The sequence below is a fragment of the Salvelinus alpinus genome, chromosome 8 (genome assembly GCF_045679555.1).
Source record: "Salvelinus alpinus chromosome 8, SLU_Salpinus.1, whole genome shotgun sequence".
NCBI classification, from domain to species: Eukaryota; Metazoa; Chordata; class Actinopteri; order Salmoniformes; family Salmonidae; genus Salvelinus; species Salvelinus alpinus.
Window position 1 is genome coordinate 21,888,288 of NC_092093.1, and position 26,531 is coordinate 21,914,818.

A 26,531-nucleotide genomic window follows, 5' to 3' on the forward strand; every position below is an offset into this window, starting at 1 on the left:
TTAATAACATTTTCCAACCAGGCAGATGCGCACGAAAGTCAGAAATAGCGATAAAATAAATCACTTACCTTTGAAGATCTTCTTCTGTTGGCACTGCAAAAGGTCCCAGCTACATCACAAATGCTCGTTTTGTTCGATAAAGTCCTTCATTATATCCCCAAAACCTCAGTTTAGCTGGCGCACTTCATTCAATAATCCACCGGTTTCCCTCCTTCAAAATGTATACAAAATGAATCCCAAAAGTTACCAATAAACTTCTCCAAACAAGTCAAACAACGTTTATAATCAAACCTCAGGTAGCCTAACGATGGAGAATAGTTATTGTCATTATTGGAGATAAACAACAAAGTGGGAGCCACTTAGAAAAACTACAAATTCTAGCAAATCTTTCCAAAAACAAGCCTGAAACTCTTTCTAAAGACTGTTGACATCTAGTGGAAACCCTAGGAACTGCAATCTGGGAGGTATTTCTTTCATATTAAAAATGACAGCCATAGTAATCAATGGTGGGCTGAATTTTTTTTTCTGGATGGTTTGTCCTCAGGTTTTCGCGTGCCATATCAGTTCTGTTATACTCACAGACATTATTTTAACAGTTTTTAGAAACTTGAGAGTGTTTTCTATCCAATAATACCATATCCATATCCTAGCTTCTGGGCCTGAGTTACGGGCAGTTTCACAGTCATCCAAACTTCCGAATACTGTCCCCTAGCCTTAAGAAGTTAAACAGATTGGACATGATTTGGAAAGGCACACACCTGTCTATATAAGGTCCTGCAGTTGACAGTACATGTCAGAGCAAAAACCAAGCCACGAGGTCAAAGGAATTGTCTGTAGAGCTCACAGACAGGATTATGTCGAAGCAAAGATCTGGGGAAGGGTATCAACATATGGCTGCAGCATTGAAGGTCCCCAAGAACACAGTGGCCTCCATCATTCTTAAATGGAAGACGTTTGGAACCACCAAAGACTCTTCCTAGAGCTTGCCACCCGGTCAAACTGAGCAATCGGGGGAGAAGGGCCTTGGTCAGGGAGGTGACCAAGAAACCGATGGTCACTCTGACAGAGATCTAGAGTTCCTCTATGGAGATGGGAGAACTTTCCAGGAGGACAACCCTGGTATGAATGATATTGACCTCATTCCATCAGTAGAAGATGGCTGGTTATTCTTTAAAAGTGCTTTCCTCACAATCTTAAATAAGCATGCCCCGTTCAAAAAATGTAGAACCAGGAACAGATATAGCCGTGGTTCACTCCAGACCTGACTGCCCTTGACCAACACAAAAACATCCTGTGGCGTACTGCATTAGAATCGAATAGCCCACGCGATACGCAACTTTTCAGGAAAGTTAGGAACCAATATACACAGGCAGTTAGGAAAGCTAAGGCTAGCTTTTTCAAACAGAAATTTACATCCTGCAGCACAAACTCCAAAAAGATCTGGGACACTGTAAAGTCCATGGAGAATAAGAGCACCTCCTCCCAGCTGCCCACTGCACTGAGGCTACGAAACACTGTCACCACCGATAAATCCACGATAATTGAGAATTTCAATACGCATTTTTCTACGGCTGGCCATGTTTTCCACCTGTCCACCCCTACCTTGGTCAACAGCCCTGCACCCCCCACAGCAACTTGCCCAAGCCTCCCCAATTTCTCCTTCACCCAAATCCAGATAGCTGATGTCCTGAAAGAGCGGCAAAATCTAGACCCCTACAAATCAGCAGGACTAGACAATCTGGACCCTCTCTTTCTAAAATTATCAGCCAAAAATGTTGCAAACCCCTATTACTAGCTTGTTCAACCTCTCTTTCGTATCGTCTGAGATCCCCAAAGATTGGAAAGCTGCGGCAGTCATCCCCCTCTTCAAAGGGGGAGACACTCTAGACCCAAAATGCTACAGACCTATATCTATCCTACCCTGCCTTTCTAAGGTCTTCGAAAGAAAGTGAACAAACAGATCACCAACCATTTTGAATCCCACCGTACCTTCGCCATTTTGAATCCCACCGTACCTTCGCCACTATGCAAACTGGTTTCCGAGCTGGTCATGGGTGCACCTCAGCCACGCTCAAGGTCCTAAACGATATCATAACCTCCATCGATAAGAGACAATACTGTGCAGCTTTATTCATCGACCTGGCCAAGGCTTTCGACTCTGTCAATCACCACATTCTTATCGGCAGACTCAACAGCCTTGGTTTCTCAAATGACTGCCTCGTCTGGTTCACCAACTACTTCTCAGACGGAGTTCAGTGTGTCAAATCGGAGGGCCTGTTGTCCGGACCTCTGGCAGTCTCTATGGGGGTGCCAAAGTGTTCAATTCTCGGGCCGACTTTCTCTGTATACATCAATGATCTCGCTATTGCTGCTGGTGAGTCTCGGATCCACCTCTACGCAGACGATACCATTCTGCATACTACTGGCCCTTCTTTGGACACTGTGTTAACTAACGTTGAGACGAGCTTCAATGCCATAAAACTCCCCTTCCGTGGCCTCCAAATGTTCTTAAATGCAAGTAAAACGAAATGCATGCTCTTCAACCGATCGCTACCAGCACCTGCCAGCCCGTCCAGCATCAGATCTCTGGACGGTTCTGACTTAGAATATGTGGACATCTACAAATACCTAGGTTTCTGGTTAGACTGTAAACTCTCCTTCCAGACTCACATTAAGCATCTCCAATCCAAAGTTAAATCTAGAATAGAATCTATTTCGCAACAATGCATCCTTCACTCATGCTGCCAAACATACCCTCGTAAAACTGACTAGCCTACTGATTCTTGACTTCGGCGATGTCATTTACAAAAAGTCTCCAACATTCTACTCAGCAAATTGGATGCAGTCTATCACAGTGCCATCCGTTTTGTCACCATAGCCCCATATACTACCCACCACTGTGACCTGTAAGCTCTCGTTGGCTGGCTCTCGCTTCATATTTGTCGCCAAACCCACTGGCTCCAAGTCATCTATAAGTCTTTGCTAGGTAAAGCCCTGCCTTACCTCAGCTCACTGGTCACCATAGGAGCATCCACCCGTAGCACACGCTCCAGCAGGTATATCTCACTGGTCACCCCCAAAGACAATTCCTCCTTTGGCCGCCTTTCCTTCCAGTTCTCTGCTGCCAATGACTGGAACGAATTGCAAAAATCACTGAAGCTGGAGACTCATATCTCCCTCACTAACTTTAAGCACCAGCTGCCAGAGCAGCTCACAGATCACTGCACCTGAACATAGCCCATCTGTAAATAGCCCATCCAACTACCTCATCCCCATACTGTTATTTATTTATTTTGCTCCTTTGCACCCCAGTATCTCTACTTGCACATTCATCTTCTGCACATCTATCACTCCAGTCTCTGTCACTCCAGTGTTTAATTGCTACATTGTAATTATTTCACCACTATGACCTATTTATTGCCTTACCTCCCTTATCTTACCTCATTTGCACACACTGTATATAGACTTTTTTCCTATTGTGTTATTGACTGTATGTTTTGTTCATTCCATGTGTAACTCTGTGTTGTTGTTTGTGTCGCACTGCTTTGCTTTATCCTGGCCAGGTCACAGTTGTAAATGAGAACGTGTTCTCAACTAGCCTACCTGGTTAAATAAAGGTGAAATCAAAAGAATATGCAGCACTCCACCAATCAGGCCTTTATGTTAGAGCGGCCAGTCGGAAGCCACTCCTCAGTAAAATACACATGACAGCCTGCTTTGAGTTTGCCAAAAGGCACCTAAAGACTCTAACGATAAGAAACAAGATTCTCTGGTCTGATTGAAACCAAGATTTAACTCTTTGGCCTGAATGCCAAGAGTCACATTTGGAGGAAACCTGGTACCATCCCTATGGTGAAGCATGGTGGTGGCAGCATCATGCTTTGAGGGATGTTTTTCAGAAGCAAGGACTGGGAGACTAGTCGTCAGGATTGAGGCAAAGATAAACGGAGCAAAGTACTGAGAGATCCTTGATGAAATCCTGCTCCAGAGCGCGCAGGACCTCAGACTGGGGCGAAGGTTCACCTTCCAACAGGACAACGACCCTAAGCACACAGCCAAGACAATGCAGGAGTGGCTTCGGGATAAGCCTCTGAATGTCCTTCAGTGGTCCAGCCAGAGCCCAGACATGAACCCGATCGAACATCTTCTGAAAATACCTGTCTAGCAATGCTCTCCATCCAACCTGACAGAGCATGAGAGGATCTGCAGGGAAGAATGTGAGAAACTCCCCAAATACAGGTGTGCCAAGTTTGTAGCATCATACCCAAGAAGACTTGAGGCTGTAATCGCTTCCAAAAGTGCTTCAACAAAGCACTGAGTAAAAGGTCTGAATGCTTATGTAAATGTAATATTTCCATTTCTTAAATAAAAAATAAAAATAATAATAATCTAAAAACCTGTTTTTGCTATGTCATTATGGGGTATTGTGTGTAGATTGATGAAGAAAAAAAACTATTTAATACATTTTAGAATAAGGCTGTAACCTAACAAAATGTGGAAAAACTCAAGGGGTCAGAATACTTTCTGAAGGCACTGTAAATAAATAACTATAAAGAATAAAAATAAAACAATTATTAAAAAAGGCACACGTAGCCTACATATCAATACATACAAACTATCTAGGTCAAATAGAGGAGAGGCGTTGTGCAGTGAGGTGTTGCTTCATCTGTTTTTTTAAACCAGGTTTGCTGTTCATTTGAGCAATATTTGATGGAACGGAGTTCCATTTAGTAATGGCTCTATATAATACTGTACGCTTTCTTGAATTTGTTCTGGATTTGGGTACTGTGAAAAGACCCCTGGTGGCATGTCTGGTGGGGTAAGTGTGTGTGTCAGAGCTGTGTGTAAGTTGACTATGCAAACAATTTGGGATTTTTAACACGTTCATGTTTTTTATAAAAAGAACAAGTGACACAGTCAGTCTCTCCTAAACTCTTAGCCAAGAGAGACTGGCAGCATAGTATTTATATCATATATATATATATGATTACAAATAAAAATCAGGACGTGCCGCTCTATTCTGGGCAAGCTGCAGGTTAACTAGGTCTTTCCTTGAAGCACACGACCACACGACTGGACAAAACTAGAGCTTGCAGGACTTGCTTTTTGGAGTGTGGTGTCAAAAAAGCAAAGCATCTCTTTATTATGGACAGATCTCTCCCCATCTTTACAACCATTGAATCTATATGTTTTGACCATGTTTTTACAATCTAAGGTAATGTCAAGTAATTTAGTCTCCTCAACTTGTTCAACAGCTACATCATTCATTACCAGATTCAGCTGAGGACTAGAATTTAGGGAATGATTTGTACCAAATACAATGCTTTTAGATTTAGAGATGTTCAGGACCAGTTTATTACTGGTCACCAATTCCAAAACAGACTGCAACTCTTTGTTAAGGGTTCCAGTGTCTTCATTAACTGTGGTAAATGATGCGTATACAGCATACATGGACACGCAGGCTTTGTTTAATGCCAGTGGCAGGTCATTGGTAAAAATAGAAAAGAGTAGAGGGAATAGAGAGCTGCCCTGCGGTACACCACACTTTACATGTTTGACCCTAGAGAAGCTTCCGTTAAAGAAAACCCTCTGAGTTCTATTAGATAGATACATGTCGCTCTGGATCCATGACATGGCAGAGGTTGAAAAGCCATAACACATATGTTTTTTCAACAACCGGTTATGGTCAATAATATCAAAGGCTGCACTGAAATCTAACAGTACAGCTATCACAATCTTCTTATTATCAATTTCTTTCAACCAATCATCAGTCATTTGTGTCAGTGCAGTACATGTTGAGTGCCCTTCTCTATAAGCATGTTGAAAGTCTGTTGTTAATTTATTTACAGTGAAATAGCATTGTATTTGATCTAACACCATTTTTGTCCTACAGTTTGCTAAGAGCTGACAGCAAGTTTATAGGTCTGCTGTTAGAACCAGTAAAGGCCGCTTTACCACTCTTGTGTAGCGGAATTATTTTGAATGTCCTCCAGGACTGAGGACAAAGACTTTCCTCTAGGCTCAGATTAAATATATGACACATAGGAGTGGCTATGGAGTCAGCTACCATCCTCAGTAGCTTTCCATCTAAGTTTTCAATGCCAGGAGGTTTGTCATTATTGATCCATAACAATAATTTCTCCACTTCTCCCGCACTAACTTTACAAAATTCAAACTTGCAATGCTTTTCTTTCATTATGAATTTTTTTATGCATGAATTTGATGGCTCACTGTTTGTTGATGGCATTTCCTGCAAATTTTTTCCCACGTTGCCAATTATTGGTCTTTCTGGACATAATTAAAAAAATAAAATAAAAATTCCCCCCGTCATTCTTTATATCATTGCGCTTGGCTTCATAATACAGTTTCTTCTTTTTTGTTGTTGAGTTTAGTCACATAATTTCTCAATTTGCAGTAAGTCAGCCAGTCAGATGTGCAGCCAGACTTATTAGCCATGCCTTTTGACCCAGCTCTTTCAACCATACAGGTCTTCAATTCCTCATCAATCCATGGACCCTTAAACTTCTTGTCAATAGGGGGGCGCCATTTCGACTTTGTAAAAATTCGTTTCCAAATTAAACTGCCTCGTACTCAATTCTTGCTCGTACAATATGCATATTATTATTACTATTGGATAGAAAACACTCTCTAGTTTCTAAAACCGTTTGAATTATATCTGTGAGTAAAACAGAACTCAAGTTGCAGCAGAAATCTGAAATCGATGCTCTGTTCCAGGGTCAGTTTATTAAATTGCATGTGATCTATGAGTCGACATGCACTGCATACGATTTCCCCTAGATTTCAGTAAGCAGTGAGAATTGGAATGGTGTTGCTAGGCAGATCTGAGGCCATATAAAGGCTCATGGAACCGGGGGTGCACTCTTTTCAACGTTCGTCATGGCGCAAAGGAGGACCTCAGGATGGCATTCTGAAAAGCTCTCGTTATAGGCCTTAGATATATCCGGCTCTGATTTTATTCGATATAGGTGTTAAAGACATCATAATGTAGTTATTTTAAACCGAGTTATATCAGTTTATATCAGTATATTGCGATTTTCGGATATTTCTTTGTGCTGCGTTATGAAGAGTTGGGCACGTCTGGGCTACATAGCTAATGTTTGCTGCTAATTCCTAAGTTAAAGAAGACAATCTACAACCGAGCAACGATGATTCTGGACAAAGGACCACTTGCACAAGATTCTGATGGAAGCTCATCAAAAAGTAAGAACTATTTATGATATTAAGTCGTTGTTCTGTTGAAAAATGTAAAACTACTACTCCGCCATTAATTTCGGTGCGGTCTCGCTTTAACGCACGCTGTATGTCGTAGTAACGTTAATTTTAAAAATCTAACACAGCGGTTGCATTAAGAACTAATGTATCTTTCATTTGCTGTTCAACCTGTATTTTTTAGTCAAGTTTATGATTAGTTATTGATTAGATTAGGTGCCTCTCCCAAGATTTCTCCCGACATTTTGTTGGCAGCTTGGCTATTATTCTCATTGTATAACCACGATTTGTGCCGCTAAATATGCACATTTTCAAACAAACAATATATGTATTGTGTAATATGATGTTATAGGACTGTCATCTGAAGAAGTTTGAGAAGGTTAGTGAAAAAATTAATATCTTTTGCTGGTTTATTCGTTATCGCTACTGTTGGCTTGAATCAATGCTGTTGTGTGGTTGGCTATTGTAGTAAGCTAATATAATGCTAAATTGTGTTTTCGCTGTAAAACACTTAAAGAATCTGAAATATTGGCTGGATTCACAAGATCTTTGTCTTTCATTTGCTGTACGCTGTGCATTTTTCATAAATGTTTTATGATGAGTATTTAGGTAATTCACGTTGCTCTCTGTAGTTATTCTAGTTGCTTTGGTAAGAGTTGTGATGGTGGCTGCAATGTAAAACTATGATTTATACCTGAAATATGCACATATGCTATACAATAAATATGTTTTTAGACTGTCATCTGATGAAGTTGTTTCTTGGTTAGTGACTATTTATATCTTTATTTGGTCGAATTTGTGATAGCTACCTATGCAGGAAAAAAATGGTGGGGAAAAAAAGTTGTGTCTTTTGCTATGGTGGTTAGCTAATAGAAATACATATTGTGTCTTCCCTGTAAAACATTTTAAAAATCAGAAATGATGGCTGGATTCACAAGATCTGTATCTTTCATTTGGTGTCTTGGACGTGTGATTTCATGAACATTTTATTATATGATATCCCTGTGGCTTTAGGCTAGGCTATGCTAGTCAGCTTTTTTGATGGGGGGGATCCCAGATCCGGGTTTGTCTCGTTAGAGGTTAACAGTTCTAACAGTCAGCTTCTTAACAGGTGCATGTTTATCAATAATTGGCAGAAGACATTTCATAAATTCATCAAGTGCGCATCTGGATGCTCCTTATTAATCACATCAGACCAACAAATATTTTTAACATCATCCACATAAGAGTCTCAGCAAAATCTTTTGTATGATCTCTTATACATTATTTTAGGCCCAGTTTTTGGAACTTGTGATCTTGTTCCTGTAGTGTTTGTAAAATCCTGGAAGGTAGTTTAATAACCTGCACCAGATTACAGGCACTGGTTATAGTGAGAAGCTTCCTATTGAGCAGACAGCTTTATGAAAACCAGTCAATATTCAGGTACCCAAGAAAGTAGACCTCTCTGTTTACATCATATACACTATCAAGCATTTAGATATTGACTGTTATCACTTGGTGGCCTATTGCAACACCCCAAAAGAAAAGGCTTTAGAGCACTTCAATAACACTTGACATAAGATCTTCTCTAAGCATTACGGGGATATGGCTCTGAATATATACAGCAACACCTCCTCCATAAGCATTTCTGTCTCTTCTATAGATGTTATATCCTTGTATTGCTACTGCTGTTTCATCAAATTAATTATCTAAGTGAGTCTCAGAAATGGCTAATATATGAATGTTATCTGATGTTAGCAAGTTATTGATTTCATGAACCTTATTTATAAGGCTACATATATTAATATGGGCTATTTTTAACCATTTCCTGGGTAGCTTCTCAGAGATAGATATAATATGGAAAAGAGCAAACAAAGCAAGAGAAAGAATATACATTCAGCAGTCCATTGATCAAATGGTGTGTGTGTGTGTGTTCTGCGGGGTTGAAGCTACGAAACCATAGGCTTGGCTCTCTCATCCCTTCCAGTCTTCTGGGAGGGAGGGTGCACAATGAGCCTGTCATAGCGGATGTCAGCAATGTCCCCACGGGCTCCAGCAGCTTTCATGGCCAGGACAAGTTATTTCCTCTTCTGGCCCACAGCTTCAAGATAGTCCTCGTTGAGGAAGAGATACGTTCTTCTCAAGTTCTTGGCTCTTTCCAGAACAGCTACCTTGTCCTTGAACCTCAGGAACTTGAACACTATCGGCCTGGGCCTGTCACCTGGGCCGGTGGTGGGTTTTTCAGTCCTGTGGGCTCGCTCCACCTCAATCTTCCTGTGGTCCATCCTCAATTTCTCTAAAATAATTTCCCTCACTTTGTCCTCAGACTCCGTCCAGGTCTCATGTGGAGATTCTGCAATTCCGTTCACAACCATGTTGCACTTATTAATTAACAGCAGGAAAGCACAACATGTTACTAGTGCAAATGGACAAATGGACAAAATAGGAGATAACGTTAAATGTGGAAAATCTACAATTTCATAAGATTGGTGCTTTGACTCCAGCGTCGTTAACGCCGTTGCCTGGGGAGGGTGAATCGCATACATGGGACCCAGATAAGATTACTCCAAAGCCTAGACCTGATTTGCAAGAGGCAGCATTGGAATCGGGACAAGTATTGTATACAGATGGCTCTAGTTACATGACCATAGAAGTGAAGAGAGTAACGGGGTACGCTGTGTGTGATGACAGGGGAATAATGAAGGCTGGTCTACTGCCAGCCTCGGTGTCAGCCCAGGGGGCGGAGTTACATGAATTAGCTGAGGCCTGTAGGTTGTCAGAAGGGGAGAATGTAACAATATACGCTGATTCTCGATACGCATTTGGAGTAGTTCATGATTTCGGTACATTGTGGTCACAACGGGGCATGTTAAGCAATAAAGATACAATGTTTGTACAGATGTGTAGGAGGAGACTCAGCATGGAGAAAGGGTTAAATATCAGTGCTTGTGTGAACAATGTCTTTGTCTACATGGAGCTGTATTGACCCTCGGGGAAGAATAAACTTGGTTTAAGCTTTCATAGTGTCCATCAAGTTTTTCCTCTGAGAATTAGAACCTAACACATTGTAGTATCGTCAATTTCTTTAGCCAAACCGTCTTGATGGCCTTGATCAATTCATCTTTGCTTGTAGGCTTGGCAGAGATATGGATGAATGATTTCAGTTGATGCCAAACAAGTTCGATCGGGTTTAAATCAGGAGACCTACATGTAGAGATTAAAAAAACATTTTTTAGATATACTGTAGGACTACTGTAGGTGTTGTAGGTATTTTATTTGTTTCTTTTTATTTTACCTTTATTTTACTTCATAAAGGTCTACTTACTCTGCTGGCGTCTTGACCCAGTTTATGCCCTCATTTGCAATGCAAACCCGGGTGGCAGTGTGTTTTGGGTCGTTGTCTTTTTTTCTTCTCCAAATGCAGACATTAAGCCTAACAGCCAACAATACTAGAAATATACATGTACATAGGCCTAAACATAACAAAATATTGCTATAATCCTACCTTGAAAGAAATGATGTGGTCCCAGAAACACCTCTGACATAGGATCCAGCATATCTCGCGATGATTTCTTAAATCAAATACATTTTGAGCCATGATACCTGAAAAAGGAAGCAACAGTGAATTATTGTGGAACACATAGCATTACGTGCGGTGTAGGCTACAACATTTTATGTACCTTTGATTTGTAAATAGCCAAACCTACCATAAAAAATCAAATATGGGCCTGGTCCCTGACGAGAAATTGCCCCCCACACATGGAGTTTGAGAGGATGCTTAGGACTCGGCTTGCTTGACCTTCCTTTTTTTCTGTAGCAATTTTGAGCAAATTGCTCAAGGGCCACGGTTGATTCGTCTGTCAAGATGACATCATTGAATGTCTCGCCAGCTTTGATCGATGCCTTGGCCTACAGGACGCAAAGTTCTTCGTTTGTCAGACGAATCATCGGGTCAAAACTACAGAACAGTACAAAACAAGTGAACACACATTGTAAAAACGTCTTAAGGATCTGCCTCCCCCCTTTTTTATCCCTAAAATGACATACCCAAATCTAACTGCCTGTAGCTCAGGCCCTGAAGCAAGGATATGCATATTCTTGGTACCATTTGAAAGGAATGTAGGAGATCTCCACCCGGCACAGCCAGAAGAGGACTAACCACCCCTCATAGCCTGGTTCCTCTCTAGGTTTCTTCCTAGGTTCTGGCCTTTCTAGGGAGTTTTTCCTAGCCACCATGCTTCTACACCTGCATTGCTTGCTGTTTTGGGTTTTAGGCTGGGTTTCTGTACAGCACTTTGTGACATCAGCTGATGTAAGAAGGGCTTTATAAATACATTTGATTTGATTTGAGAATATAGATCTAATACAATAGATCTGGTAAAATATAATAACGTTTTTTTGTACCATCATCTTTGAAATGCAAGAGAAAGGCCATAATGTATTATTCCAGCCCAGGTGCAATTTAGATTTTGGCCACCAGTTGGCAGCAGTGTATGTGCAAAGTTTAGACTGATCCAATGAACCATTGCATTTATGTTCAAAATGTTGTATCAAGACCGCCCAAATGTGCCTAATTTGTTTATTAATAACTTTTCATGTTCAAAATTGTGCACTCTCCTCAAACAATAGCATGGTATTCTTTCACTGTAATAGCTACTGTAAATTGTACAGTGCAGTTAGATTAACAAGAATTTAAGCTTTCTGACAATGTCAGATATGTCTATGTCCTGGGAAATGTTCTTGTTACTTTACAACCTCATGCTAATCGCAAAGCCTTTGTAAGCTCAACCATCCCGTGGACAGGACACCGATCCCAAATAAGTTTCTAATGTTCTGAAAAAAATGATATATACTGTATATATAAAACATGTCTTACCGAGCCTTTCCATAAGTCCACGCAAGTTTCTTCACCTGTCTTCTGACTGTGATTAGAGTGATGTTGATGTTATGCCATGATGCCAGCAGATTACAGATGGACTTTGCCGATCGCTCATCATCTTCATTCATCAGTGAGTCGATGGCTTGAATAGTCTTGCTGGAAATGGAATACAATGTAAAAATGTGCAGCATACAGTAAAGACCAGTAGTTGATTTATTTAAGCATTCTTTTTAGCATTATTAGGCCTACTTTACAGTATTGTCGCCTACTGTACCTGTTCATAGGCCACTGTAATCGATGGGGGCTCAGGGCGGTACCATTCTGCTATCTGATGAAGGTGCACATGGATCAGATTCAAACTTTGAAGACCGAGATCGAGTCATTGAAGGCAGACCAGCAGAAAGAGAAACATTATCTGAGGGCAGAGATACGGGCGACAGCTGATGCATTGGTCCAGAGCCAGGCGGCATTGGTGGAATGTAAGGCAGAGGATGACGCGTTGAAGAGGGCGAGGAACGAGATGGAGTCACAATCCATGCCAGGCACCTGTGAGCTCTGGAACTCCACTTCCAACAGCCAGAGTCAACATACCTGGTGGGTTCATCAGGTCGTCGGTTCACCCTGACGTTTCCATTCCTCTTCTGTCAACAGAACTTGACCAACTGCTCACAGGCACAGCAAGGTCCATACGGACCGTTCTGCTGTTCTGCTATAGCCTAATAAACAAATGCAGGTGGCTTATATCTTCAAAATGCTTTTTATATTTATTTCACCTTTATTTAACCAGGTAGGCAAGTTGAGAACAAGTTCTCATTTACAATTGCGACCTGGCCAAGATAAAGCAAAGCAGTTCGACACGTACAACAACACAGAGTTACACATGGAGTAAAACAAACATACAGTCAATAAAACAGTAGAAAAATAAGTATATATACAATGTGAGCAAATGAGGTGAGATAAGGGAGGTAAAGGCAAAAAAAAGGCCATGGTGGCGAAGTAAATACAATATAGCAAGTAAAAACACTGGAATGGTAGATTTGCAGTGGAAGAATGTGCAAAGTAGAGATAGAAATAATGCGGTGCAAAGGAGCAAAATAAATAAATAAATACAGTAGGGGGAGAGGTAGTTGTTTGGGCTAAATTATAGATGGGCTATGTACAGGTGCAGTAATCTGTGAGCTGCTCTGACAGCTGGTGATTAAAGCTAGTGAGGGAGATAAGTGTTTCCAGTTTCAGAGATTTTTGTAGTTCGTTCCAGTCATTGGCAGCAGAGAACTGGAAGGAGAGGCGGCCAAAGGAAGAATTGGTTTTGGGGGTGACCAGAGAGATATACCTGCTGGAGCGCGTGCTACAGGTGGGTGCTGCTATGGTGACCAGCGAGCTGAGATAAGGGGGGACTTTACCTAGCAGGGTCTTGTAGATGACCTGGAGCCAGTGGGTTTGGCGACAAGTATGAAGCGTGGGCCAGCCAACGAGAGCGTACAGGTCGCAGTGGTGGGTAGTATATGGGGCTTTGGTGACAAAACGGATGGCACTGTGATAGACTGCATCTAATTTGCTGAGTAGAGTGTTGGAGGCTATTATGTAAATGACATCGCCGAAGTCGAGGATCGGTAGGATGGTCAGGTTTACAAGGGTATGTTTGGCAGCATGAGTGAAGGATGCTTTGTTGCAAAATAGGAAGCCAATTCTAGATTTAACTTTGGATTGGAGATGTTTGATGTGAGTCTGGAAGGAGAGTTTACAGTCTAACCAGACACCTAGGTATTTGTAGTTGTTCACATACAGTGGGGAGAACAAGTATTTGATACACTGCCAATTTTGCAGGTTTTCCTACTTACAAAGCATGTAGAGGTCTGTAATTTTTTATCATAGGTACACTTCAACTGTGAGAGACGGAATCTAAAACATAAATCCAGAAAATCACATCGTATGATTTTTAAGTAATTCATTTGCATTTTATTGCATGACATAAGTATTTGATCACCTACCACCCAGTAAGATTTCCGGCTCTCACAGACCTGTTAGTTTTTCTTTAAGAAGCCCTCCTGTTCTCCACTCATTACCTGTATTAACTGCACCTGTTTGAACTCGTTACCTGTATAAAAGACACCTGTCCACACACTCAATCAAACAGACTCCAACCTCTCCACAATGGCCAAGACCAGAGAGCTGTGTAAGGACATCAGGGATAAAATTGTAGACCTGCACAAGGCTGGGATGGGCTACAGGACAATAGGCAAGCAGCTTGGTGAGAAGGCAACAACTGTTGGCGCAATTATTAGAAAATGGAAGAAGTTCAAGATGATGGTCAATCACCCTCGGTCTGGGGCTCCATGCAAGATCTCACCTCGTGGGGCATCAATGATCATGAGGAAGGTGAGGGATCAGCCCAGAACTACACGGCAGGACCTGGTCAATGACCTGAAGAGAGCTGGGACCACAGTCTCAAAGAAAACCATTAGTAACACACTACGTCGTCATGGATTAAAATCCTGCAGCGCACGCAAGGTCCCCCTGCTCAAGCCAGCGCATGTCCAGGCCCATCTGAAGTTTGCCAATGACCATCTGGATGATCCAAAGGAGGAATGGGAGAAGGTCATGTGGTCTGATGAGACAAAAATAGAGCTTTTTGGTCTAAACTCCACTCGCCGTGTTTGGAGGAAGAAGAAGGATGAGTACAACCCCAAGAACACCATTCCAACCGTGAAGCATGGAGGTGGAAACATCATTCTTTGGGGATGCTTTTCTGCAAAGGGGACAGGACGACTGCACCGTATTGAGGGGAGGATGGATGGGGCCATGTATCGCGAGATCTTGGCCAACAACCTCCTTCCCTCAGTAAGAGCATTGAAGATGGGTCGTGGCTGGGTCTTCCAGCATGACAACGACCCGAAACACACAGCCAGGGCAACTAAGGAGTGGCTCCGTGAGAAGCATCTCAAGGTCCTGGAGTGGCCTAGCCAGTCTCCAGACCTGAACCCAATAGAAAATCTTTGGAGGGAGCTGAAAGTCCGTATTGCCCAGCGACAGCCCCGAAAACTGAAGGATCTGGAGATGGAGGAGTGGGCCAAAATCCCTGCTGCAGTGTGTGCAAACCTGGTCAAGAACTACAGGAAACGTATGATCTCTGTAATTGCAAACAAAGGTTTCTGTACCAAATATTAAGTTCTGCTTTTCTGATGTATCAAATACTTATGTCATGCAATAAATGCAAATTAATTACTTAAAAATCATACAATGTGATTTCCTGGATTTTTGTTTTAGATTCCGTCTCTCACAGTTGAAGTGTACCTATGATAAAAATTACAGACCTCTACATGCTTTGTAAGTAGGAAAACCTGCAAAAGCAGCAGTGTATCAAATACTTGTTCTCCCCACTGTATTCTAAGTCAGAACCGTCCAGAGTAGTGATGTTGGACGGGCGGGCAGGTAGCGATCGGTTGAAGAGCATGCATTTAGTTTTACTTGTATTTAGGCGCAATTGGAGGCCACGGAAGGAGAGTTGTATGGCATTGAAGCTCGTCTGGAGGGTTGTTAACACAGTGTCCAAAGAAGGGCCAGAAGTATACAGAATGGTGTCGTCTGCGTAGAGGTGGATCAGAGACTCACCAGCAGCAACAGCGACGTCATTGATGTATACAGAGAAGAAGCTTTAAATGCTTTATTATCCAAATGTAAAAGCATATACTGTACAGTACTGTATTTCTTCACCAGCATCTTTATGCTTTCGTTAATAAAATAATGATACAAATACTCTTTCAAAATGCCGATGTTATGGATTTAGAACAAATTACTATGGAAATAAATATCACTGAATTACAGAAATATTGGAACAAAGTTTAATAATGAAGGTAAACAAATAGTTGCTTACTGGAAAATACTCTTTCAAACACACACGGTCACGTTGTACAGCGCCATTATGGCTATTAGCAGGTAGCTGGACAATAGACTTTCCTAGAAGGAGGGTAGGGGGAGAATTCTATCACCAAATGTATTTCTTAGTTAGGTTGGCCGTGATTGGTTGCAATTTCAGTATAATCCATCAGAAAAGACAAAACAAATAATACAACAAAAAGTATTATTATTATTATTATTATGTATCACATCCGACCGTGATTGGGAGTCCCATAGCGTGGCGCACAATTGGCCCAGTGTTTCTCTCCCTCTAAAAATAGAAATAAATGTTTTGGCCTTCACAAATATTACTTTGGCTTTTATTCAGATTACAATCGCTCACTTTAGTTTTTTGAAAACGAAATAACCTCCAAAATATCATTATATATTCTCAAGTTCTGTCACGCCCTGACCATAGAGATCTTTTAATTCTCTATGTTTGGTTGGTCAGGGTGTGACTCGGGTGGGAAACTCTATGTTCTTTGTTTCTATGTTTTGGCCGGGTATGGTTCTCAATCAGGGACAGCTGTCTATCGTTGTCTCTGATTGGGAATCATACTTAGGCAGCCTTTTTTCCTTTTGTATTTGTGGGTAGTTGTCTTATTGTTAGTGGCATTATAGCCGAAGTAAGCTTCATGGTCGTTTCCTTGTTCTTTGTTTTGTTGGCGACATTTATCAATAAAATAAATGTACGCTCACCATGCTGCACCTTGGTCCGGTCATTTCCACGACAACAGCGATCGTGACAAGTTCATGGCACAGTCATATTGCCCGGCACCTCCATAAAGCTGAGTGACTCACTCATTCATGGCTTTGGATCAAAATAAATAAGTACCAAATTATTTCTGATAGTCTTTCATAAGGAAATGTTTGGGTTATCCTGACCTGGACACTATGTACAGTATTATAATAGCCCATTATAATAATACAATATACCTTTACCAACACCTCTCTGTATTTTGATACTTTGTGCTTCAAATTCAATTGCTTCTAACTTCAATATGCTCTTTAAATAAATACGACCTACATTACTTTTAACAGCACATTACTCAACACTAGTGAGACTCATGTCGCCTATGGTAGGCCTACAGTATATCGAAAAATATGACATGACTCTCCGCCAATAATTACATATAGAGGATTGGAGGATTGTAAATTAAAACCAGAAGCCGCCTCATGCCTTTTTAGGGGTTTTAAGCTCCAACTACTCACCTAATGTACCAAAAGTCTGTGGATTATGTCATTGCACATACATTGGAGAAAGACTCACTTAAGTAATGTGGTCAGTTTGTATTACTTTGTAAATTAAAGTATAGTGGCTGGTGGGGGCATACTTGGGGGGAGTGGGTCTACCAAGAGACTGAAGTGAGATGAGTGGAGGCCCCACACATACTTCAGAGAAGTGTCTGATGCCCTACCAGTCACCCCGTTCCAATCGCTCAGATAGAGCCCCTCTCCACTCTCACCAATAACCCCCATTGAATTAGCTATACATTGCTATAATAATAAACAAGTAATAATAACGACTCAACATCCTCCCCTAATCTGTCCAGAAATCATATTCCTTTTACAGCAGGTTTGCAAAAAATAGTTAAATCCTTCCATTTCTCTCTCCCAAGCCAAAACCATCCCTCACCACCTCACCTCCTGGTTTTCTCCCCCCTTTACCCAAGCCAAACTTGTCCCAATCTCCAATCCTCACCCATCCTTGCCCACCCAAACCAAGCTTGTCCCAACCTCCCATCTTTTCCCACCCTCCCTACCACTCAGACACACTTAGACCCATCCATCCATCCATCCATCCATCCATCCATCGTCTTACTCACACATTCTCATTCAATCCCGCCCAACATATACCCTATGCATCCACATAGCCATTCTCTCCCACCCTGTTACACATATTCACATTCTTCATCCCTCACTCTTCCTTCACAATCCCATTCATATACACAAACACACACATATACACACCTACACTCCCACACACACGCACATCCATAGAACAGTTATTGACATACAGTACATGCTATATGTCCCCCTTTGTATTGTCGTTTCAGTGTCCATATAGCCCATTGGCAACGGCTACTTCTATCATTACTTCATAGAGAAGAACAGTTACTTGTGGAAAGTAGAGTATAGATTGTATTGGGAGGAGGGAGAAAGGACACTGTCTCAACTTACGATAAGCTGGTCTTAGGCATCATTGTATGTAAATAAATTAGGTTAAATAACACAAATAAAAAATGTAGCCTAATGCGCTTATCGTTTTTTCCGACTTCTCAGAGCAGGGGGATCTCCTACTTCAACTGGAAGGTTTCTTGTAGCTTGATTAGGGCTTCATCGGGGGCTTGTGAATTTCATCCTTTGTGTTCCCTTCCATACCCACAGCACTGCCGGGAAGCGGAGCTGAGACTTGATCCCTTTTTCCTCCAGTGACTGTCTGATCGGAATGTATTCCTTGCGTCTCTTTCTCAGCCTAGCAGACAGGTCGAATGGACCCTCCGTGGATTTTGATCTCCTTTCCTCCTGTGCCCTCAGAATGTTTATTTTGGTCTGATAGTTCCACAGTTTGAAGATGACCATACGTGGGTATTTAGCATTCTTCTGTTTTTCACGGCGATCCTATGGTGATATTTCACCAGATCTATATCCACGTCAAGTTCCTCTGATATCAGTTTGGCCATGCAGCTGGAAAGGTCTCATTCGTCCTTGTTTTCTGGTAAGGACAATATTCTTATGTTGTTTAGTCTCATTCTGTTTTCTTGCTGGTCCAATTTGTCTTCTAAAGTTTGTAACTTTGTTTTCCAAAAGGCAAATATGTTGTGTTGCTCGTTCATGCGCACACCTTCATGCGCACACCTTCATGCGCACACCTCTGACACGATAGCCTCTACTTTCTTTTCGAGCAAATCTACTTTTATAATAAAAATTGTACCAGTTAGTTTGTTTTGGTGTGCACTGAGAGCATTTTAGCGATGTTTTCCTGGATAGCCTTTAACTGTTCGTTACTCTCGTTTTCATCTCCAAATTGATCCTTGTCTTTTCCTCTGGGGGAAGCCATGACTTTTTGGATTCGTGTCGCTGCCACGCTTTACCAACTGGTTGGTTTGCTGTTGTACATAACTGATTGCTCACACTTTCCCAGTTGCTTGGGGATATGTTGATTTATCTATTTTAGAGGATTGATTTAAACTTTGTTGTCTGGTTTCTACATATAACCACAGTTTTTCAGGTACAAAACTGAGCTACTCACACCCCATGCGAACTATCGGTACGCACATGCGCCTTGATTTCAACGTCCAAAGGTGTTGATTTTTGGTCCAGTCCCAAACATAGACGTCCATGATTGATGACCGGACCAAATCTGAACCAATCATAGATGTCTATGTTTCACAAGTTTGGAAAGCACAGTACAGTGAAGCACAGTACAGTAGAGTAGGGTTCAGTACAGTCCAGTAGAGCATACTAGAGTACAGTATAATGTACTGTTTGTACTGTATTTAATGTACTGTACTGAACTATACTGTACTATACTATATTCTACTGTACTGTACTCTACTGTACTGTGATGTGCTGTGCTGTGCTGTACTGCACTATGCTGTGCTCTACTGTGATGTCTAAAGTTGTGTAACATAGACATCTATAATGGGTTCAGATTGGGTCTGTTCTGGATCAACCAAATTTGGTCTTGTTTGGGGGAGGAGCTCATTAGAATAATAGCCAGTGTGTAGAATAATACCCATATATGTAAAGGATGACATTGCATATTTCTAACTTTGTGTACCTATTCAAGATACATCACCATGAAGAGAAAGACATTCATATCCATAATTATGCATTTCTGTTTAGTACAGATCATGGACCCGTGATGTAATTCCGTTACCGTAATTCTGTTACCGGGTGTAAATCCACTTCACTAGTTCAATAACAAAACGTTTTTTCAAAGTCAAATTCAGAGCATATATTTAATAGGGTTTATTGGAAAACGTGGTTGAGACTTCACCGCATTTCTGTTACCGAACTTTGCATCTTCAAAATTCTTCCAGTAAACATGTTTTGTGACATTTTCTGTGTAAATTGTTCAAAGTAATGCTTCTGCATAGAGTTGTATGGTTTATTAAACTTTGAAATCAATGTTTTTTGTTTGGCATACATTTTAGGGTAAAAAATCTGAGTCTCAGCATAATTCCATTACTGTGGAATTGCCCACATGCTACACGATATTCATCACAAACATTCGGGATATCTTGTGTACCTTTTTATGGCTGCAGGGGCAGTATTCAGTAGCTTGGATGAAAGGTGCCCAAATTAACAGCCTGCTCCTCAGTCCCAGTTACTAATATATGCATATTATTATTAGTATTGGATAGAAAACACTCTGAAGTTTCTAAAACTGTTTGAATTATGTCTGTGAGTATAACAGAACTCATATGGCAGGCAAAAACCTGAGAAAAAATCCAAACAGGAAGTGGAAATTCTGAGGCTGGTCGAGTTTCAACCAAGATCCCATTGAAATCACAGCGATATATGAATGAGTTCCTACGGCTTCCACTAGATGTCAACAGTCTGTAGAACTTTGTCTGATGACTCTACTGTGAAGGGGGGCCGAAGGAGACAGGAATGAGTCACCACTGCCATGAGGAACCTTTTAAGCAAGTCAGTCATATAAGCTATGTTTTTTTTAAAGGCAGTAAATGAGGCTGAATTAACTTTTTTTGCTGCCAGACAAGGCTCCGCTGATAGCCAAGTGTAGCAGTGGTAAGGATTTATTCAATGGTGTTGAAAAGAAAGCTCTGCTGTTGGGACAGCTTTATGTAGGCCCTAACAGTTTGTGGGCACTGTTTGTCACCGTTATAGGGCAACTAATGTATTGTTTAGTGTTGAGTTGTGTTGTGGTTTTGCTGGCATGCGTCTAAAAAATAATGTTTTGTGTTTGCCCCACCAAGATTTACATGCTAAAATCGCCACTGTGGGAGACTAATGGATAATTAAGCATTTTATTACTATTAATTATTCTATTTATATGGTTATCATTTTGAGCTCCAAAACCATAGTCTATTTCCAGCCCTAATTTCAGGATGCGTGAGAGACATTATTCCAGCATTTCCCAAACTCTGTCCTGGGGAACACAAAGGGTGCACGTTTTGGTTTTTGCACTGCACAGCTGATTCAAGTAATCAAAGGTTGATAATGAGTTGATTATTTTAGTTGCAAGGCAAAAAGAAAATGTGCACCCCTTGGTGTCCCGAGGACCGAGTTTGGGAAACGCTGCATTATAACAATATTAGTTTGACGACATGACAATGGAAGTGGAATAGAAAAGGCTTCTCTGTGATTCAAAACCAAAGTGTTTCTGAATGACATAAATTGGTGTGCTAGAGAAAGCGTAGCTTACAGTCAGTGGTGGAAAAAAGTATCCAATTGTCATACTAAAAGTACAGATACCTTAATAGAAAATGACAAGTAAAAGTCACCCAGTAAAATACTACTTGAATAAAAGTCTAAAAGTATTTGGTTTTAAATATACTAAGTATCAAAAGTAAATGTAATTGATAAAACATGCTGAAGTATCAACATCCTTTCAAAGTCCTTATATTAAGCAAACCAGATGGAATAATTTTCTTGTTTTAATTTTATTTGTGTATAGCCAGGGGCACATTCCAACACTCAGACATAATTTATGAATGAAGCATGTGTTTAATGAGTCCTCCAGATAAGAGGCTGTAGGGATGACCAGGGATGGTCTTTTGATCCGTGTGTGAATTAGACAATTTTATTGTCCTGCTAAGCATTCAAAATGTAATGAGTACTTTTGGGTGTCAGGGAAAATGTATGGAGTAAAAAGTACATACACTTCTTTAGGAATGTAGTGTAGACGGGACAAGAGGACATTTAGGAAAGTAAAAGTAAAAGTTGTCAAAAATATAAATAGTAAAGTACAGATACCCCCAAAAACTACTTAAGTAGTACTTTCAAGTATTTTTACTTAAGTACTTTACACCACTGCTTACAGTGCATGACTTTCATTGGTGCCTGGCTGCCAAACAATCTTCAGAATGCCAGAAGTGAAGAGGTCTCCACCTCATGCGTCAGTTGGCACGAAGAATGCAGAGACCTAGGTCGAGGTCACTTCATGCAAACTCAACCTATATTCCACTAGTTTAATATTCTCTACCAGCCTGTGGACTAAACTTCATGCAACGATATCATGAGTGAGTAAAAGGCAGCAATCACCCTGTCGCATGGATGGTCACACACGCATTCACGCACACACATGGATGGTCACACGCATGCACGTGCAAGTTCCTCGGCGTACACATCACGGACAAACTGAAATGGTCCACTCACACAGACAGCGTGGTGAAGAAGGCGCAACGGCACCTCTTCAACCTCAGGCTTGTCACCAAAAACACGCACAAACTTTTACAGATGCACAATCGAGATGCACCTGTCGGGCTGTATCACCGCCTGGTACGGCAACTGCTCCGCCCACAACCGTAAGGCTCTCCAGAGGGTAGTGAGGTCTGCACAACGCATCACTGGGGGCAAACTACCTGCCCACCAGGACACCTACAGCACCCGATGTCACAGGAAGGCCAAAAAGATCATGAAGGACAACAACTACCCGAGCCACTGCCCAGTATCATCCAGAAGGCGAGGTCAGTACAGGTGCATCAAAGCTGGGACCGATAGACTGAAAAACAGCTTCTATCTCAAGGCCATCAGACTGTTAAACAGCCATCACTAACATTGAGTGGCTGCTGCCAACATACTGACTCAAATCTCTAGCTACTTTAATAATAAAAAATTGGATGTAAGAAATGTATCACTAGCCACTTTAAACAACGCCACTTTATATAATGTTTACATACCCAACATTAATCATCTCATATGTATATCCTGTACTCTATACCATCTACTGCATCTTGCCTATGCCGTTCGGCCATCGCTCATCCATATATTTATATGTACATATTCTGATTAATTCCTTTACACTTGTGTGTAAAAGGTAGTTGTTTTGAAATTGTTAGATTACTGCATGGTCAGAACTAGAAGCACAAGCATTTCACTACACTCGCATTAACATCTGCTAACCATGTGTATGTGACCAATAAAATTTGATTTGACACACATGGATGGTCACACACATGCACGCACACACATGGATTGTCACACGCACATGCACATTAGTGGTCACACACGCATGCATGCACACACATGGATGGTCACACACGCATGCATGCACACACATGGATGGTCACACACGCATGCACGCACACACATGGATGGTCACACACGCATGTACGCACACATGCATGGTCACACACGCATGCACGCACACACACATGGATGGTCACACACGCATGCACACGCACACATGGTTGAGCAGTCTTATTACTATGTACTGAGCAGACAGTGTGTCCGAGCCAAGGCAGTATCACTTAATCTTTCATCATCTCCTCCTCTCTTACTCTCCTTTCTTTCTCTCTTTCTTCATAGAGGACAGCACAGCGGCACGTCACAAGACAACCAGAGATGCAGAGAGGAAGGCACGGGGAGGTCTCTGCTGGAATCACACACACGTCCACTCACACACACACACACCTACAGACACAGCCAGGGACACTAAACATGGTCTGATTCACATCCTCCGCTAACCACTTGTCTGCCACCGACTTCTGTCTCTGACACTAGATGAACAGTGAAATGTGCTCATTTGTGTGTGTGTGTGTGTGTGTGTGTGTGTGTGTGGTGTGTGTGTGTGTGTGTGGTGTGTGCGTACGTGCGTGCGAGAGAGAGAGATAGACAGAGAGAGGGAGGATGAGAGAGAGAAAGAGAGTGTAAGACAATAGAAAAGTGTGAAATGTATGAGAAAGTGGGAATTTGTCTTGAGAGCCTTTATGATCCCTAATGACAAGACTGTTTAGAAGTGGAGACTAATAAAGACGTTACCATCGAATCAGATGGTAACTTGAGAGACATATATTTCAAAATCCATGTACACTTCATAATACGTATTAATAAAGTTATTCAATAGACTAGTTAAGTAGGCTAATAACCAAGCCATCACCCGCCATGTGCTTTGGTAAACAGCTGAGGGATGGCGCTGAAGAAATGTAAGTGCTGACAACCATGAGATCAAAATGATAGGCTATGTTTTGAAGCTACAATGTTTGTTTACGATTACCTTGTTTACAAACAATGGAGTAAAAATAGCATAGGCTTATTTTGGGTTCGATGGGGTGAGATTGTTGAACTAATCTCATGAAGCATTTATAAATGATATTCTTCAATAATCATGCACCAATCCCAGATTGCCCGTTTATTAATTTGGCTAGATTAGGTACTGTAAATGCTTCATCAGTTTCTTTTCATCAAAACTATTGCGATAAGTCGTAAAAGGCTAACCATTTGGCGCGCGACAAATTAAGCTAAACATTTACAGTGACATAAGAAAAAGCGTTTACCTATAATGAGCAGGAAAGCACCGGCTGCGAAATCCACTGCAGGTGATAACTTCGACGAATAAATATCCATCTGGGACATTAATTTGTAGATTTGCGACGAAGCACCAATCCAAAGGCAAAAAGCTGTAAAATATTCTGCTTTCATGTAAACGCAAACCTAAATACGCAGCGGAGACAGACACAATTGATGTTGTGGATTTCTTGTGTCAAAACCATCTGACTTGAAGTATCCAGACCAGCAGCCTGTACTAACTCAGCTAGCTGCGATGTGAGAAAGAAGCGCGTTTAGGTGGAGTTGACACTGCTTCTAACCAAGTCAGAGAGTGAGTGTGAGAGAAGGGTGGGCTCGATATCTGAAATCCCGTGCAACCCATGTGTATATCAAACACTATCGTCTGGGGGAGTGTTATGTTGAATAGAATTCAGTCACATAACATTAGAACAGGCACTGTCTTTGTCCATGAAAACAACTTTTGAGCGTGTATAATTAACGTGTGTGTAAAGTGGCGGTCGCGGACAGCGCAGACAACCTGGTCTCAGAGCATTTCGTATTATTCTGTACATAAATCCGAGAGGTTCGATAAACAGTTTTATGATGTTATGTTTGGTATGGTTACATATGACAGATGGTTACTCAAGGCAAAAACAAAAGGAGGGTGGTTGGTCGGGGTGGAAAGGTAATACCTCAAATCTTATCAAGACAACTTTAGCATTTTATCTAATTAGAAACGTTTCAATTACTTACTACTTTTAGTTACTTTGCACCTACTTAGCATGTTAGCTAACCCTTTCCCTAACACTTTTAGCTTACCCTTCACCTAACCCTAACCTTAAACCTTAAACCTAACTCCTAAACTTAACCCTAACCTTAACCATAACCCCTAACTCTAACCTAGCTAATGTTAGCCAGCTAGCTAATGTTAGCCACCTAGCTAGAATTAGTAAAATGTCATACATTAAAATTCATTACATATTGTACGTTTTGCATATTCGTACCTTATAGTTTATTTATCAAATTCGTAACATATAATACAAATTGTAATTCATAACATATCATACGAAATGGGGGATGGACATCCAGAAATTTATACATACCATACAAAATGTAACATATCATACTAAATGGAGTCAGGATTTACGTACAGAATGAAACCAAATGCTCTGAGACCAGGTTGGCGCAGACAAGGAGTCCCATAAATAGCCAGTTTGTCACACTTACATTGCATGCATGTGTGATGGATCATCTTTGTCACATGCATTTGTGGTGCTTTTCATCCAGCAGAGGGGACCTCTCGCAAGGTTGCTTCATGTGCTCTCACACTCAGGTTCTCACACTAGCCTAGACCAGGGGTCTTCACCTTTTCTTGCACAGGGACCCCCTCCCAGGCAAACTGGTGACCCAGGAACCCCAATCATACTTTAGCACAAAAAATATGTTTCACATGTCTTGTCTTATCATCAAGTGAATGATAATGGCAAGGAGAAGTAGTCAACATTTTAAAATGAATAGATTTGTGTTATGGGATTTTTATGAATAATGACTAAATGTGGTATACATTTAACGTAGAAATATAACTAACAGAATTATATCCTGTCTGATGAAGAATGTTTGTCCATAAGAAAGAGGGACTGTTAGCAGGCAAGGAACTGTGGCAGACAACTTGTGACCACTGTGGAACTGATAACAGGGAAGGAAGTCTCCCCACCCAGGGAGGGGAGAAACCTTGGGCTTGTAGTAGATTGTATAACAGGTGGCAGGCAATGTATGAGAAGGAGAAGACTTGTGAACTATATTGTCATTATATTAGAGGAGGAGGGACAGTTATGACGAAATGAGAGGTATATAAACCAATGTACAGGAATTGATAAGCACAGCGCTCTCGTAAATACATTTTCTGACTATTGTGGCTGGGCCTCCGTCTGATTCATTTCAACCAGTTTCTTACAAATTCTGGGTTTCAGGCTGAGTAATTAATTCAATTGGGTATTATGAACACTGAGAACAAAATTCTCCTAACAATTTGGTCGTTAGTTTTTCATTATTTTGACCTCCCCACATTATAAATGTAAGAGGAAAT

The 26,531-nt window shown here is 41.2% G+C and overlaps 1 protein-coding gene across 1 annotated transcript in view; it reads right to left on the reverse strand.

The window, feature by feature from the left end:
* Window positions 1–24,769, reverse strand: part of opn8b (opsin 8, group member b) — a 50,668-nt gene extending 25,899 nt beyond the window's left edge. Inside the window, exon 1 of the mRNA XM_071412964.1 lies at window positions 24,454–24,769. Coding sequence (XP_071269065.1) covers window positions 24,454–24,598 — 145 coding nt within the window. The 5' untranslated portion in view covers window positions 24,599–24,769. The remainder of the gene's footprint in view (window positions 1–24,453) is intronic.
* Window positions 24,770–26,531: the final 1,762 nt, after the last annotated feature.